The following is a 16,169-nucleotide window of genomic DNA, read 5'->3' as shown; positions in this document are numbered from 1 at the left end:
CTGTCCTGGAACTCACTCCATAGACCAGGCTGACCTCGAACTCACAGAGATCCGCCTGCCTCTGTCTCCCGAGTGCTGGGAGTAAAGGTGCGTGCCACCACTGCCCAGCCCTGAGCCTTCATATTTGATGGGTCAAGACTCCGATACAGGCCACTTGTGGCTTCTTTTTGTTTCAAAGTTACCATTTTTGGAGAAACCGTACACATACACTCTGTGCTGAAAGAGCCTTTGTCTCTGGGCCAGAGGTGTTGAGTTCAACTTGACATTGAGTCTTTCTGCCAGGAAGCTCGTGTCTCAGATCTCTGTTTTCACGTTTGATTCATCGGGAGCCTCGGCAGAAGGTGAACATCTGAAAGACTCCGTCAGAGGTGTTCCCCCCGCCCCTGCCCCAACACAGGATGTAGGACAGATGCCTCAGTCCAGAACTCACATCTCAGGAGTTCTCCTGCTTCCCTGGGAGAGGGGCAGCTGGGGGCTCCCTCTCACTTCCGTCCTGTGAAGGACTGACTCCCTGCAGCTGCCGCTCCCCAGGGCTGACCTAATACCATCCCTGTTCTCTCCGGAGTTGACTCTTCATTACTTTTCTCTTGGACTTTCAATTTCTACTTTCATTCCTGCTTATTCCTGCCCGGTAAGATGAGGCAGGAAGCAGCCTAGTGCTCACAGAGCGTTTTCTTTACATGTATACATTGTAAGTATGGCTGGTCTCCTGCTTAGTGACAGGTTAGAAGAGACACTTTAAGACTGTAATGCTCACTGATGGCTTCTTTCTTTCTTTCTATTTATTTATTACGTGGGGTTTTTGGTTTTGTTTTGTTGTTGTTGTTTTGCTTTTTGTTTGTTTGGCAGGGTTTCCCCATGTCGCTCTGGCTGTCCTGGAACTCACTCTGTAGCCCAGGCTGGCCTCGAATTCAGAGATCCACCTGCCTCTGTCTCCCGAGTGCTGGGATGAAAGGTGTGCACCACCACACTCAGCTGGTTGTTCCTTTTTAAAAATTAAAGTTTCAAATCTTGCTGCTTTTGTGCTTCTCTTTCTTCTATATTGCATATTGAGGGGAAGAAAATCTCCAAAATGTAGTGTGGTCCTAAGTGGAAAAGGACTAAGAGAGCTGGCGTTTGCAGGAGGAAAGTGGACAAGACCTGCTTCACCCTCGGGACCAGCCAGCCTGGCAGAACTGGGAATTCTCCCTGCCTCAGGCTGAGAGCCGCTTCGGACTGCTGCCCAGAGCAAGTCCAGTATTAATCTTGTGGGAAATTAGCTCACATTGCTTCAAACCACTTACATTTCTCAACCTGTGCGACAAACAGGGGAATATGAATTAACTTTATTTGGACCATCACAGCCACAGACTCGATCCCAACGTGCATGGCTGATTTCTCCGGACACAGCACATTAGCTGGCTTTGTTCGTTTGTTCAAGAGATTCGGGCGTATTATGTAAGGTGACAGGAAGATCAAAGGTGCCTTTGGAGGGAGAGCGAAGCAGAAGCCTGCAGCTCCAGATCCCCTGCTTCTCAAAATTCCTAAAATACCCAGCCCCCTCTCAGGTAGCTGGCCTTCATTCCTGGGGCCCATGGCCTTTGCAAGGTCTGTAGTGAACGTGTGAACTTGTGTTCAGGCACGCACAGACGCGTGCTAATGTTCGTCTCCCTCGGGAGTTCTCCCTGTCCAATCTGCCCCCACGTGGCTTCTGTCACACTCTGCTGTGTAGGAGTCACTGGAAGGCGCGTTCTGCTCTGCTGCGGATAACGGTTTTCAGCGAGTGTCTGGCTTGTTCTGGCGTGTGGTGGTGTGAGCCGATAGCAGAAGCAGGAGTCCCTTGTCTCTCCTCAGCCAGAACAGTGCCATTCCCCATCGGCAGGGGTCCCTTGTCTCTCCTGACCAGTGCTGGTGGTAATTGGATAGCTTTGCCGTGAGCCTTGGAACTGGAATGTAGGAGATGCACTGACGGCACATCCCTACAAATCACACTGGTGTCTCTGCGGTGTGGTGCTTCTGTTACCAGCCCCCTGGGAAGAAGGCCTGCGATCAGTGTAATTTGGCGGCTGCTCCCGGTGCTGCTCAGTGATCTGTGTTGCCCGTCTGCACGCCTCAGGCCACACCACGTTTCTCTCCCCTGGGCCCCTTCTCCTTGGGGTCTGGATGAGATCTCAGCGAGTGCTTTGTAGATGGCTGCTGTTAATGTGGATTCCTCTTGCCCGATTAAGGTGGATGTCTCTGAGCCTCTGTGAAGTACAAGCAGCTGAAATGTCACTTCCAGCTAAGTTTCCACTTGCCACATTTTAAGCAAAACAAACTCACCAGCAGGACCATCTAAACCTCAGACATCAGAACGCTTGAGGGAAGGGTTTTTAGCTGTGAGGACTGACGTTTCCAGATTTCTTCAGCTGAGTCATCTGGCTGATGGAGAAGGGACAGTGAGCCACCTTCGGTGGCAGGCCCATCTCTAGGAAGCCAGGGCCAGGCCTTGCTAGGCAGGAGCTCTGCTGGAAAGCCATGGGCTTTCCAATTGTACACCTCTGGGGCCAGCAGAATGCAGATCCAGGAGACCCCAGAGACTCCCAAGTGCTTTGTCTCCACCCCTCTCTCTCCACATGCCTGTCTCTTTTCTTTCTTCAAATACAAATTCCTCTCCTCTGTCAATCTTAAAGTGACGCAGTGCGGCTGCTGCCTCCCTCTCGGTTTTCTGTGTTAATATTTCGCTACGTGGTCAGATGACTGTCTCTTGTCCTGCTCCAGATCCTTATAGGAAAGGTCTGGATTTAGGTGAGATGTCCACCCTATCATCCATAAGTACCAAGAGAGAGTCACCCTGTACAAACAAAGCTGCTCACAGCACACCCCCAGGGACAGGGACAGTTAGATCTTGTGGCCTAGAATTTCTCGTTATACAGACTTGGAACACCCAAAGATTTCCCACCCTGGAAAATCAGGTCAGAGTCATGGTGAAATTATATGATTTATTGATTGATTCACTTTATTTATAACAAGCCCTTTTGTCTTGTATGTTTTGTGGTTTTAAGTTCTTCTTGATATTGTAAGGAACACAGCACTCTTTTTGGTTCAGTTAAAATAGCAATGCCAGAGGCATTAGATGATCATCCAGTGTCCAGATAGACACTTGTCTGGTGCCTTTAAAAGAGGTAGCTGTGCAAATTCTTTATTAAAAAGTCTAGGTGAAGAAACATGGCAGCCATTCTTCAGGGACCCACCAAGTTGTTCTCTCTGAATCACTCTTCAGTAGCTTAGATGCCTGAACTTGGATTATTGGCCCACTGTAGGCCTACCCCAAACCAGTCAAAATATAACAAGGAATTTCCATTTTCAGAAGTGGTCCGGAACTCAGTTGCATAACTCTGGGACACCTCTTGATAACTGTCTTCTACTTGGTGTACCTAGCTGTGCGATCACAGGCCTTGGGCATAAAAGGTCGGTGACACCTCATTTCTTGAATCTCCACCCTATCTTTAAAGACTGAGAGAAGATTCATCAGTTTCTCTCCTTCACTGCCCACTGCCATGTACATCTTATGGGAGAGAACTGAGGCTCTGAGAAGTGACCTCGAGCTTGTGACCTATCATAGCCATGGCAGGTCATAATAGTGACCGACCTACTCAGTGCCTTGCTGGCTCCTCTTCTGCACAGCCCTGTGGGAGAGAGAGTGAGGAGAAAGCTGTGTCTCCGGAACCCAGGCAAGCTCTCTTCCCCTTGCATCCCCTCGAAGGAAGGCTGTGCTGTAAGAAGGCCCAGGCCTCTGTACACTTTCCCCCTTAGATGTCTTTCTTTTTATCTGTAAGAAAATAAAATCCCTATTATTCACTCTTTCAGTAAACATTTATTAAACCACCTGTTTTGTGCCAGATTCTAGAGTAGGCATTGCTACTGTTGGACTCAGGAAGAAAATTCTGTTGGGCTTAACTCTTAGATAGTCACTTGCAAAATACAGGGGTCCAAAAAGCATTCCCAAGCACCCATTAGCTCATCGTCACGTGGGGTTAGCCCTGTGATGGACATTATCCCAGCCAAGCCTTTGAGGGGGCACTAGATATAAAAATGATGATACGTGACACATGATCTGTGTCATGTCCTGCATTAGTTATTTTTTATATTTGTTATTTTACTTAAATGTCATGACAATTCAATGAAATTGGTATTGCAAATCTTTATAGATGAATAAATTGAGGCTCAGACAATAATTAGCCGCATTCACCGTGCACCAGCTGCTCTGTTAAGTATGAAACATGCTCAATCCTCACAGCGGTCTGGTAGTCAGCTGCGACCATCTCTTTACTCATTTATTTCTGGTGGGATTGAGGATGGAAACCAGGGCCTTCCCCATGCTCGTCAAATGCTCTGACATCAACACAGCCTCATTCTAATTTTCCTTTTAAAGGTAGAATGCCGAGAGCCCAGAGGGTTAGTTGTAGCGCTCAGATGACACATGTAAGTGGCACACCTTGACTAGGATTAGTGATGAGCCGCCCGACCAGGGCCAGCAAAGCTCACGTCAGCTGTCTCTGGAATGCCAACCTTGTTTTCTTCCCATCAAAAGCTGATCCCTGAGGCCTGTGTGTGGAGACTCAGTCTCCTCTTGCTCATCTTGTACACTGCAGGAGTGTCCGTGTTCTGTGGGCCATGTCCTGTGGTCGCCTGCCGTGGGACATGCTGAGGATTGCCACACATAGACTCTTGGCTCAAGCACCATAAACTTGTAACTGTATTCTTATGTGTCTCCCATCACTGATATCTCCCTGTGCAGTGTGGGAGTGGCCGTTGTCAACTTTAAAGTTGAACCCATTGCCTCACACTTTAAACCTCAAATTCCGACTGGTATAACACAACTCCTTGGGAGGCATGTGCCAGAAGTACACAAAACTTTGAATTCAATTCCCAGCACCAACCACAAAAGTAAAATAAAATAAAACCTAACATTAAAATGAGTTACAAGTGTTTTGTTTTTAATGTAGAACACAAGAAAGATTACTGCAGCAAGCAGGACTTGTACTTTTTAATGGAAAGGCAAACTGTAAATACTGTATTGATAACACTTAATCTTTTCAATACATTGGCGTTTCCAGAGGTCTTCAGAAAAGATATTGTACCTTCTTGCTTCTCACTGACTTATAAACTGTTCAGTGGTTCCCTTTCCAACTTGGAAACCTCCTTAGTCCCTGGTCCTTTTTTATTTGTTTACTCAGCAAATATTGATTGTGAGTTAGACGCTATGTTATAGCTGTGGACAAGACAGACAGAAAATGAGTTATAACCCTGGCAGGTGGTACAGGGAGACGAGAAGGCTCTGCTCAAGCAATAGCAATGGTTGGAGAGGGAGGCGAGCTGGGGAGCCAGGGAGGGCTTCTTGGGGCAGGGAGGAGTTAGGTGGGGAGGGCGAGAGCAGGAATTGAGCATCTGGGAGGAGGGACCAGCCTGTGGGAAGGCCCTGGGGAGAGGGAAGTGCGTCCAGGGAGGAAGGAGCCACATTGCTAATAGAAGCAGCTTCTTTCAATTCTTCTGAAAAGGATTATTGACTTAGAAATGGATCCTTCTGGAAACTGATAATTCTACCTACTCATTCTGTGTGTCAAGATCAGTGGCTGTATTTCAAGGGGGTGCTGTGGGAGAGTTGGAGGTAGGACTAATTTGGGGGAGGGCTGGGGAAGTAGGGAGGACTTGAGTTGACTCTGGTTTGGGGGGGCTCTATCTCTTCAGGCCTGAAGACAATCGTGGGTGCCCTCATTCAGTCTGTGAAGAAGCTGTCCGATGTGATGATCTTGACCGTGTTCTGCCTGAGCGTGTTCGCCCTGATTGGCCTGCAGCTGTTCATGGGGAACCTTCGAAACAAGTGTGTGGTGTGGCCCATAAACTTCAATGAGAGCTACCTTGAAAATGGCACCCGAGGCTTTGACTGGGAAGAGTATATCAACAATAAAAGTAGGTGTTCCCTGCACTGCAGGAGGGAAGCTTGACCCACGTTACTTGTCAGGAGAGCTACACAAAGTGGCCCGGCCCAGAAAGGCTCAGCACTGCCTCTCGGCCTGAGAAGCCATTCCCCTTGTCCAAGGTGGGACTCTGCAGATGCTCTCAACTCCTTTGTTATTATTATTTTTTTTAATTTTATTTTGAGACAGGGCCTCACTATGTAGCCCTGGCTACCCTGGAGCTCACTATGTAGACCAGGCTGGCCTTGAACTCACAGAGATCTGCCTGCCTCTGCCTCCTGAGTGCTGGTGTTCACCCCTACACCTGACTAAGCTTCAGTCCTTGGAAACCAAGTGAACACTTAAACTGTCTTCACATGCACCCATAAACTTGTGCTTTAGAAGTCATGTCTAGACTCTCAGTAAGCTGCTTTTTGTTGCTGGGTTACCTGGAACAGTCAGTCACGCGTTCAGTCTAGACTATGCTTAGGAACCAAAGCTCCTTAATGCCAGCAAGAGCTTTGCAGTCAGGTGATCTCTGAGATACTATTTGATCTTACTACAGTTAAGGAGCTTGAATAACTTCATTTGAGGAATCAAATCACTGTGGGGTCTTGCATTAAAGAGAATTTGGTGTAACGATAGTTCTATTAACAACAACAAAAAAAAGCAGTATCACCACTAGTCATCACACGAGAGAAATAAAATCAATTAAGTAGCCTCAAGAAAGTGTTGCAAAGGCGATCTCAGGGGCAGAGCCTTCTGATTTAAAGTAGGACATGGCAACTTATGTCTAGTGCGGAATTTTAGAACATCTTGGTAAAAATATTACAAGGATAAAAGGGTGAAGTTATATAAAGGGATGAAGATCTCAGAAGCTTACTTTAGACTGGTGGTTCTCAACCTGTGGGTAGAGACCCATTTGGGGGTCACATATCTTTGGATGGAAGTTTCTGTCCCACCTGGGACCATATCCTGCTTGTCAGGTATTTACATTAGGATTCATAGCAGTAGCAAAATTACAGTTATGAAGTAGCAACAAAATAATTTTATGGTTGGGGGTCATCACAGCGTGAGGAGTTGTATGCATGGGTTGCAGCTTCAGGAAGGTTGAGAACCACTGACTTGGACCCTGTAATCCAAGTTGTGTACCGAGCTGAAATACCAGGGAGCCAAGTGCCTGCGAATGCAGTTTCTCCTCGAGGGCGCTCAGGGTAGCTCTGCTGTAGATGTATTCAGGAGGTCATTAATGGGAGGGATTCTCATCAGCTTTCTGCTGCTGGGAAAGAGTTATATGAGCTAAAATCAATAGCTGCTCCTGCTGGCAGGCTAGGGACCGTGTAACCTTATTCTCTCATTCACTGAAATCTGCCTATTCATTTCCTGCCTCTTCCAACTTTTCTAGCAAACTTTTACACGGTTCCTGGCATGCTAGAGCCCTTGCTCTGTGGGAACAGTTCCGATGCTGGGTAAGTAGCTCACCTGATGTTATTCTTCATTAATGTGCCTAGTATGAGTTGGGTCTAAATGAGCAATAGCCTCACTTTCTTTATGCTCTCATACTGTGGGTCCTACACATGGGTCTGACCTATCGGCTGACTCAGATTTTCTTTCTGTTTCATATTTGACCATTCAGAGTTGACATTTCACTAGAAGGTGAATGCACCAGTAATCTCAAACTACAAAGATGTGGAAAGATAGGGAAACTCTGTAGCACCAAATAGCTTGCATGCCTCTTGTGGACCCTCTCATCCTCTAGTCACACAGTTGTTACAATATGGAACAAGGACACTGTCTTGGTGAGAGTTCAACATCCATGGACAACCCAGAGCACACAAGATCTAAGAATGGTGCCCAGCCATCTGACCTAGTCAAGTCTCCGCTTCCTCCTCCGTGACAGAGATCTAATAAGCTGTGCTCTCTTCCTCACAGGGTTGCTGTAAGGGCCTGTTAGAGTCTATCCACACAGCTACTCTGTACACACATGTAGGGTGACGATGGCCCACTCAGTGCATTGGTCCCCTGGGTACCGCCTGCTCTTTTAATGTGACCCAGACAACCAGAAGTCGTGTTAAGTTCTCTATTGAAGTAGATACTAGAAATTACATTAAAAGAGACATCAGATGAGTCCAAAAGCAGAAGAAATATAATTGATATCATTTATTTATATTTATATCATTAATCTCCATTTCCTGTGCTAAAACAGACAACTAAGAAGACCTGAGCTTAACTTAAGTATTTGTCATTGACAGTAGTTGCTGATTTGAATTAATGATTAATCAATTAATAATTTGATTGAAATTATACATTGATATGGATCTGTGATATCATAAGGCAGTGGTTCTTATGCTTGGCCCACATGCAGCCATCTGACCTGTCTCTAAAGTCACGTCCGTGGGCTCCACCCACTGAACTTCAGCAGCTAGGTGTACGCAGATCTCAGCATCTGCATCCTTGAAGACCACCAGGTTACTCGATTCTAGGCCTTCCCAGACGTTGAGTAGCTGTTCTTTTCTTCCCTTTCTTTTTCCTCCTCCTCTTCTTCTTCTCCCCCTCTGTCCCTCCCCTCCTTTCTCTCTCCCTCTCCTTATTTTTCTTCCAGTTTTGTTCTCCTGGCTGTAAAGGTGGCTATTTCTATCTTCAAGGGCATGGAATAGATGGGTTTGTGTAATCTGTTATCTCTTGATAATAGACTTGGTAGGATAATTTTGAAAATTCCTAAACTTTCTTTCTGTCTCATTTTGTGTGTGTGTGTGTGTGTGTGTGTGTGTGTGTGTGTGTGTGTGTGTGTGTGTTGCCAGGAATAAAATTGAGGGACTTGGAGTTACTAGGTTAGTACTCCTCCACTGAGCTGGGTCCCCATCCCATTGTACACCCATTTCTTTCTTCAGACAATGCCCGGAGGGATACCAGTGTATGAAAGCAGGAAGGAACCCCAACTATGGTTACACAAGCTTTGATACTTTCAGCTGGGCCTTCTTGGCATTATTTCGCCTTATGACCCAGGACTATTGGGAGAATTTATACCAGTTGGTAAGTAATACCTCTTTTTCTTTAGTGATGAAGTTCGTATGAGGATATGATGAGTCGGGGACATCCATCACACAGCAGGATGGATGAATTCACCCAGCTCTCAGCCCGGTTTCTGGAATGTGTAGTCACGGTCCACTGTAGCTGACACCTGACAGCCTCAGGCCAGCCTGGAGGTTTGCAGCCGGCTGCTCCCCCTCACTCTCTGTCTACTAGGGTTTCGGTGTCAGAGCATCTAAGAAATAGCAGACACTCGTTTGTACAAGGCACCTTCCAGTATTAAAATGATGGGATTTCTATCCATGGGATCTTGAAGTATGACTTAGAGCGCTAATTTTGGACTTGTCTAGGTATGTGGTGTGAGTGAGATTAAGGCTGGTCCCCAAACTGTTGGGCCACACTGATGACTTCAGGTGTCTTGTACACAAGTCACAATGAGGAGATTAGTGTTGCTGATGATTCCATGACAATCCATTGTTTTCTCTTTGACTGTGGTATTTGATGTTGCTGGTTAGTTAGAGAATAAAAAGTAAATCTCGGGGTTGGGGATTTAGCTCAGTGGTAGAGCTCAAGGCCCTGGGTTCGGTCCTCAGCTGGGGGGGGGGGATCTCTCCTTGCAAAAATAACCTCTTTATGAGAAGCTTCTAGTTCCAATCCAAAGTCAGTTCTTACTGTTGGGCACAATAGACACCAGATACCATTCAATCCTTGCTAACTGGAAGAAAAAACGATGAGCTAACTAAGCCTGTGATGTGGGTCTGTGGTCCTGGCAGTCAGGAGACAAGGGCAGGAGGATCACCGCGAGTTTGAAACCAGTCTGATTTACATAGCAAGTCCTATGCCAACCAGGGCTACATTGTGAGACCTTGTCTAAGGTAGACAGACAGACAGACAGACAATTTTTCTCTGAAAGCAAACTGCAGGGGATATTTTCTCCACAGTGGAAGTGAGGGTTGAACATTAGGCGGGCATCTGACCGCTGGGATATGGGATGGGTGCAGAATGCCCTGCAAGGCAGCTCTGACCTACCCCGCCAGCAGTGGTCCCTGCTGAGGAGCTGGGCTCACGGAGTGTTTTCATCCTGCTTCATTCCATGGAAATAACTGAGAAGGCGGCCTTTGTCTTTCAGACCTTACGAGCAGCTGGGAAAACGTACATGATCTTCTTTGTCCTGGTCATCTTTGTGGGTTCGTTCTACTTGGTGAACTTGATCTTGGCTGTGGTGGCCATGGCTTATGAAGAGCAGAACCAGGCCACATTGGAAGAGGCCGAGCAAAAAGAAGCTGAGTTCAAAGCAATGTTGGAGCAGCTCAAGAAGCAGCAGGAAGAGGCCCAGGTGAGTGAGTGGCGCTGTGCAGCGGCCTTTTCCGGATGTCGGTGCTGAGCTCCGGTGATTGCCACTGCATCTGCTCTTTATTGACAAGTTCAGCTCAGCATTCGGGGTCTGTGATGACTGGGAGAGAGGAGAGTAGTTAGTGCAGGAGACAGACAGGTGAGTAGTTAGTGCAGGAGACAGGTGAGTAGTTAGTGCAGGAGACAGTGAGTAGTTAGTGCAGGAGACAGGTGAGTAGTTAGTGCAGGAGACAGGTGAGTAGTTAGTGCAGGAGACAGGTGAGTAGTTAGTTAGTGCAGGAGACAGGTGAGTAGTTAGTTAGTGCAGGAGACAGTGAGTAGTTAGTGCAGGAGACAGTGAGTAGTTAGTGCAGGAGACAGTGAGTAGTTAGTGCAGGAGACAGGTGAGTAGTTAGTGCAGGAGACAGGTGAGTAGTTAGTGCAGGAGACAGGTGAGTAGTTAGTGCAGGAGACAGGTGAGTAGTTAGTGCAGGAGACAGGTGACTAGTTAGTGCAGGAGACAGGTGAGTAGTTAGTGCAGGAGACAGGTGAGTAGTTAGTGCAGGAGACAGTGAGTAGTTAGTGCAGGAGACAGGTGAGTAGTTAGTGCAGGAGACAGTGAGTAGTTAGTGCAGGAGACAGGTGAGTAGTTAGTGCAGAGGATAGGTGAGTAGTTAGTGCAGGAGACAGGTGAGTAGTTAGTGCAGGAGACAGGTGAGTAGTTAGTGCAGGAGACAGGTGAGTAGTTAGTGCAGGAGACAGGTGAGTAGTTAGTGCAGGAGACAGGTGAGTAGTTAGTGCAGGAGACAGGTGAGTAGTTAGTGCAGGAGGACAGGTGAGTAGTTAGTGCAGGAGACAGGTGAGTAGTTAGTTAGTGCAGGAGACAGTGAGTAGTTAGTGCAGGAGACAGGTGAGTAGTTAGTGCAGGAGACAGGTGAGTAGTTAGTGCAGGAGACAGGTGAGTAGTTAGTGCAGGAGACAGGTGAGTAGTTAGTGCAGGAGACAGGTGAGTAGTTAGTGCAGGAGACAGGTGAGTAGTTAGTGCAGGAGACAGTGAGTAGTTAGTGCAGGAGACAGGTGAGTAGTTAGTTAGTGCAGGAGACAGGTGAGTAGTTAGTGCAGGAGACAGGTGAGTAGTTAGTGCAGGAGACAGGTGAGTAGTTAGTGCAGGAGACAGGTGAGTAGTTAGTGCAGGAGACAGGTGAGTAGTTAGTTAGTGCAGGAGACAGGTGAGTAGTTAGTTAGTGCAGGAGACAGTGAGTAGTTAGTGCAGGAGACAGGTGAGTAGTTAGTGCAGGAGACAGGTGAGTAGTTAGTGCTCCAGTCAGTACAGACTGGTTTGTTACTGACTTGGTGCTGGGAACCGAGCACAGGACTTTTTGCATCCTGAGCACAGGTGCTCTACATCGGGTCTAAACCCCTAACATAGCCACTTTTTGGTTCAGAAAACCATTAGGATACCCGTCATGGATTCACTGCGGCCATAGAGTATTGTTCCTCATTAAAAAGATAAAATAGGGAACTAGGGAGAAAATTCTGTCAAATAAAGTGCTTACCACACAATCATGAGGATCTAAGTTTATTCCCAGAACCCACATAAAGTCCACACATGATGGCTTATGTTTGTAATACTAACCTGGAAGAGATAGAGACAGGTGGATCCCAGGGATCCCTGCCCAGCCAGCCTAGCCTGCTTGGTGAGTTCCAGGCTAGTTAGAGACCCTGTCTCAAAAAAAGGGTGGGTGGAATCCTACATTCACCTCTGGCCTCAACTGCACACCCTTGTCCATAAGAGCATATACACACGCACGCACGCACACACGCACGCACGCACGCACGCACGCACACTCGCACACTTAAGGAAGTAGGAGATTCAGTGAGATGAATCGGTGGGTTTAAAATTTGCCACACAAGCCTGGTGACCTGATTTTGAGTGCCCCAGGGCACATTAAACGTGGAATGCAAAAAAAACCAATTTCATAAAAGTTGTCCCTCTGATCTCTGTACACACACACACACACATACACCATACACATACATACAATAATGAATAATATTTTTAATATTTAAAATGAAGTTATAAGCAAAAAATAAAATGTAGAAACAACTGTGATTCTTACTCTTACCATTTATCTTTCTGATCGTATATATACATATACAAGTATGCAGATACACGTATGTATTTTGCGGTGTTTGCCCAATAATATGTAATATGGTTTCTAAGCATTCATTTCCGCTGTTGCTAAGGAATCCCAGTGTGCTTGCCATGAGTGCTCTGGTCACTCAGGCCTGTGTACCAGGCTGCAAGCTCACCCAGAGGGTGTTAGCATCCAGTGCGGACCACAGCCTCCTCCTTACCAGGGCGGGCTCCCTCCTGTACCTATCCATCAATGGCTGGCATGGGTGGCCCCAGACAGTGCTTCTGACTAGGTCTGTCGGTGTGGCCCCTTTCCCAGGCTGCCGCGATGGCCACTTCCGCAGGCACGGTCTCGGAAGATGCCATTGAAGAAGAGGGAGAAGATGGGGTTGGCTCTCCGCGGAGCTCCTCTGAACTTTCTAAACTCAGCTCTAAGAGTGCCAAGGAGCGTCGCAACAGGCGGAAAAAGAGGAAGCAGAAGGAACTCTCCGAAGGGGAGGAGAAAGGAGACCCCGAGAAGGTGTTTAAGTCAGAGTCGGAAGACGGAATGAGAAGGAAGGGCTTCCGGCTGCCGGACAACAGGATAGGGAGGAAGTTCTCCATCATGAACCAGGTAAAGTCTCTGCGCTGTCTCAGGCCTAGAGCATCCCACCTGGCCTCGCAGCTCCTGGGCTCACCGTACACTGGTCTTCCTCACCAGCACCCTGCTGACACTCGTTAATCCTGCCCTTCCTGTTGTAGGTGAAGCCTCAGGGCCCTTCACACTAATGATTACATCACATTAGCAAGCCTGGAGGTCAAACACCAGGGGGCTTTTAATAACAGCTGTTGTGGAGGTCTTTAGGTGTTTTCCTTGAGCATGGCAATTTCTAGCAATTAATTGTTGTGCCATATAGTGCCATCAATTATCCCGTACTGTATTGAAAACCTCCAGTTTTATCCACTTTGATTAATGTAGAGACTAAGGCAGAGAAACTGTCAGTTACTTTATTACTGTAAATATCAGCATGTGATGGGCCACTTTGGGGTTTAAAGGTATTTAACCATTAAATTCCTATTTCAAGAAAACCCTGCAAACCTGTCAGGTGTGGCAGAGCACAGTACAAGGGAGGGGGCAGCGGAGCCAGTGTCTTCTGTTTTAGTCACAGAGGTGACGCCTTTGCCTTTGCATCTACTACCTCCCGGTTAGGCTTTGGCCAGTCCTGTCCAGTTTATCACGGCAGGTCTTTCCTGTGCACACCCTTCTTCCTGTTCCTGTCGGTCTGTGCTTACCTCACGAAGCTTTTCCATTACACTTCTGCCTCCTTCTCTCTTTCCCTCCCTCTCTCCCTCCCTCTCTCTCTCCCTCTCTCTCTCCCTCTCCCTCTCCCCTCCCCCTCCCCTCTCCCTCCCCCTCTCCCTCTCCCTCTCCCTCTCCCTCTCTGCTTTTTGTCTTGTACTGTGGAGCGGTCACTTTCTGAAAGTTCATGTAGCAAGAATTTATGGAGTATCTACCAAGAGTCAGGGATGGTCCTAGGTCCTAGAGATTAAGAGATGGTTAAACCTCAGCACTGCCCTCGGGATCTTACAGTGCAGTATGGCAGCCAGGTGTGTGTGTGTGTGTGTGTGTGTGTGTGTGTGTGTGTGTGTGAGACATATATTTTTCCATAAATGAAACATATTAGGGTTGTTCTGGAGTCGTGTGTCATAACTTTCTGGGAAAGATAAATTCTCAATGAGGCTTAAAGGATAAACAGAAATCCGTCACAGGTAACGGATGTGCGTGCTGGTGAGGCAGAGAAGGGTGCGCCAGGCTTGAAGGAAAGTGTACTCCAGCTTAGACATCCCAAGTTTGAGTGACTTGGGTATAATCAGGTACTGAGGTCCTTCGGGCATTAGAGTAAAGGAGAGTGGCGGTTCTGGGAAGATGTCCTGACCGGAGCGTTAGACGCTAGAGCCGTGAAACCGGATGGCACCGCTCGGGGAGAACAAGTCAGGGAAAGAACGCAGGCTACCGACATGACTGTTGTTCACGGAGAAGGAGATGGGACGGTGGGGCATGGGCGGTGGAGGTGCTGAGAGCAGTGAGCTTGGTAGGCAGGAGCAGACAGGCTGGAGAATACGGGCCGGGCCAGTGGACAGAAAATGAGCAGAGGTGCCTGGTGACATTTGAGTTGAAAGTGTCTCTTCCATCTGGCAGCAGAGAAGTCATTGAGGACTTGAGTGACAGGATTTGATACAGAGTGAAGATGGGTGCCGTACTGAGTGAAGTGGAGACAATAAATTAGATTTAAAGAGTATGTGTGAAAGCTGGATGTGGTGGCACATACTGGTAATTCCATGACTCAGATGCCTAAGGCAAGAGAATCCCAAATTCAAGGCCAACATGGGCCACATATCAAAACCCTGTCTCAAGAAAACAGCACACAGGTGTGTGTAGTGGCACACACCTTTAATCCCAACACTCAGGAGGCAGAGGCAGGCGGATCTCTGAACTTGAGGGCAGCCTGGTCTATAGAGCGAGCTCCAGGACAGCCAGGGCCACAGAGAAACCCTGTCTCGAAAGAAAGGAAACAATGCACATAGCTGTGGAGAGGGGTCAGTGCCTCAGATCATTGGCTGCTCTTCCAGGGGACCCAGGTTTGATTCCCAGCACCCCCTCTTCTGGCCTCCACCAGCACCAGGCATGCACACAGTACACAGACATACATACAGGCCAAACACCCACACACATAAAATAAAATTTCAAAATAAATAAACACAAAAAGGAGTATAGATGAAAATAAGCATTTTTTTTTAATAATGGGGACAAAAGCGGCCTCTAAAGTCGGGTTAGGGAGAGAAGTGCAGCATGGGAACAGGTCACAGCCTCGGGTGATGGGGACAGACACAGTCCTTAACCCAGAATGAGCCACCCGATACTTCTCATGGGTGACACTTGTTTTCCGCCTCGTGTGGGAACGCCCTAAGTGTCCTCCCATCCTTGAATGTCCACATCACAGTTGTCCTTCACAGAAAGAGGTGAGGAATCATCCCCTGACTCCCTCACCCGAAGCAGTAGTCTCTCCTCCATCTTTCCGTCATGCTGTGTGTGTGTCTTTGTTGTGTTCTACTGTCTGTATACACTATCTACATATTTATTTACGTTCACATCCTCTCTTCCACCGAGGTCTAAAGTCAGCTTCTATACCCATGACTGTCATTCAGATGCTGTTGACTAAATGGATGCTGGACATGTAGAAACCTGACTTCACTCCCTCTAGAACGTCGTCACGGCCCCCGACAGCCACCTCAGTGTCACCTTCATCCCCTTTCTCCTGCTCCTGCTCTTTTGGGGACTGTGATTGCAGCTCTGTTGTGGCTCTGTCCTTGTCTTGAGAACATCACTGCGCTCTACAATGAATACCTCCCTGATCCTAGGCTCGGCTATTGAATGCTCTCTGATTAATCTACAGGCTTTAGCAGAGTCACATTGATTGCTCCCTCGCTTAGAAAATAAAACTGGGTTCTGAGATGTCCTGCTTTGCATGAAAAGGTTCACTTCCTCTAATTTCTCCATTTGAAAAATGGAGGATTGCTCGAGGCCGTGGCTGCCTGCCAAGACGGGCTCGGACTTAGACGCCCCACATGGCAGCAGACTCTGTCCTGAGACCCGCCTGCAGTTTCTCTGCCTGCAGAGAAGGCCTGAAGGAAAGGAGACCTAGAGAGACTTGCTAATGTATTCAGGTTACGACGCTAACGGGCACGAGAGCCACGATTTGGACTCAGTTCCC

The 16,169-nt window shown here is 47.6% G+C and overlaps 1 protein-coding gene across 8 annotated transcripts in view; it reads left to right on the top strand.

Moving 5' to 3' along the window:
• Scn8a (sodium voltage-gated channel alpha subunit 8) overlaps positions 1-16,169 on the top strand; it is a 184,150-nt gene that overhangs the window by 89,783 nt on the left and 78,198 nt on the right. For all 8 annotated transcript variants that reach the window (XM_037197355.1, XM_028874539.2, XM_028874541.2 and 5 more), the window contains exons 7-11: positions 5,710-5,931; positions 7,324-7,387; positions 8,810-8,951; positions 10,078-10,284; positions 12,737-13,030. In XM_037197355.1, the coding sequence (XP_037053250.1) occupies positions 5,710-5,931; positions 7,324-7,387; positions 8,810-8,951; positions 10,078-10,284; positions 12,737-13,030 (929 nt within the window). The remainder of the gene's footprint in view (positions 1-5,709; positions 5,932-7,323; positions 7,388-8,809; positions 8,952-10,077; positions 10,285-12,736; positions 13,031-16,169) is intronic.

Source organism: Peromyscus leucopus, chromosome 20 (genome assembly GCF_004664715.2).
Source record: "Peromyscus leucopus breed LL Stock chromosome 20, UCI_PerLeu_2.1, whole genome shotgun sequence".
Taxonomy (NCBI): domain Eukaryota; kingdom Metazoa; phylum Chordata; class Mammalia; order Rodentia; family Cricetidae; genus Peromyscus; species Peromyscus leucopus.
Note: the sequence above shows the minus strand (reverse complement) of the source record. Positions and strands in the feature narration are given on the sequence as shown.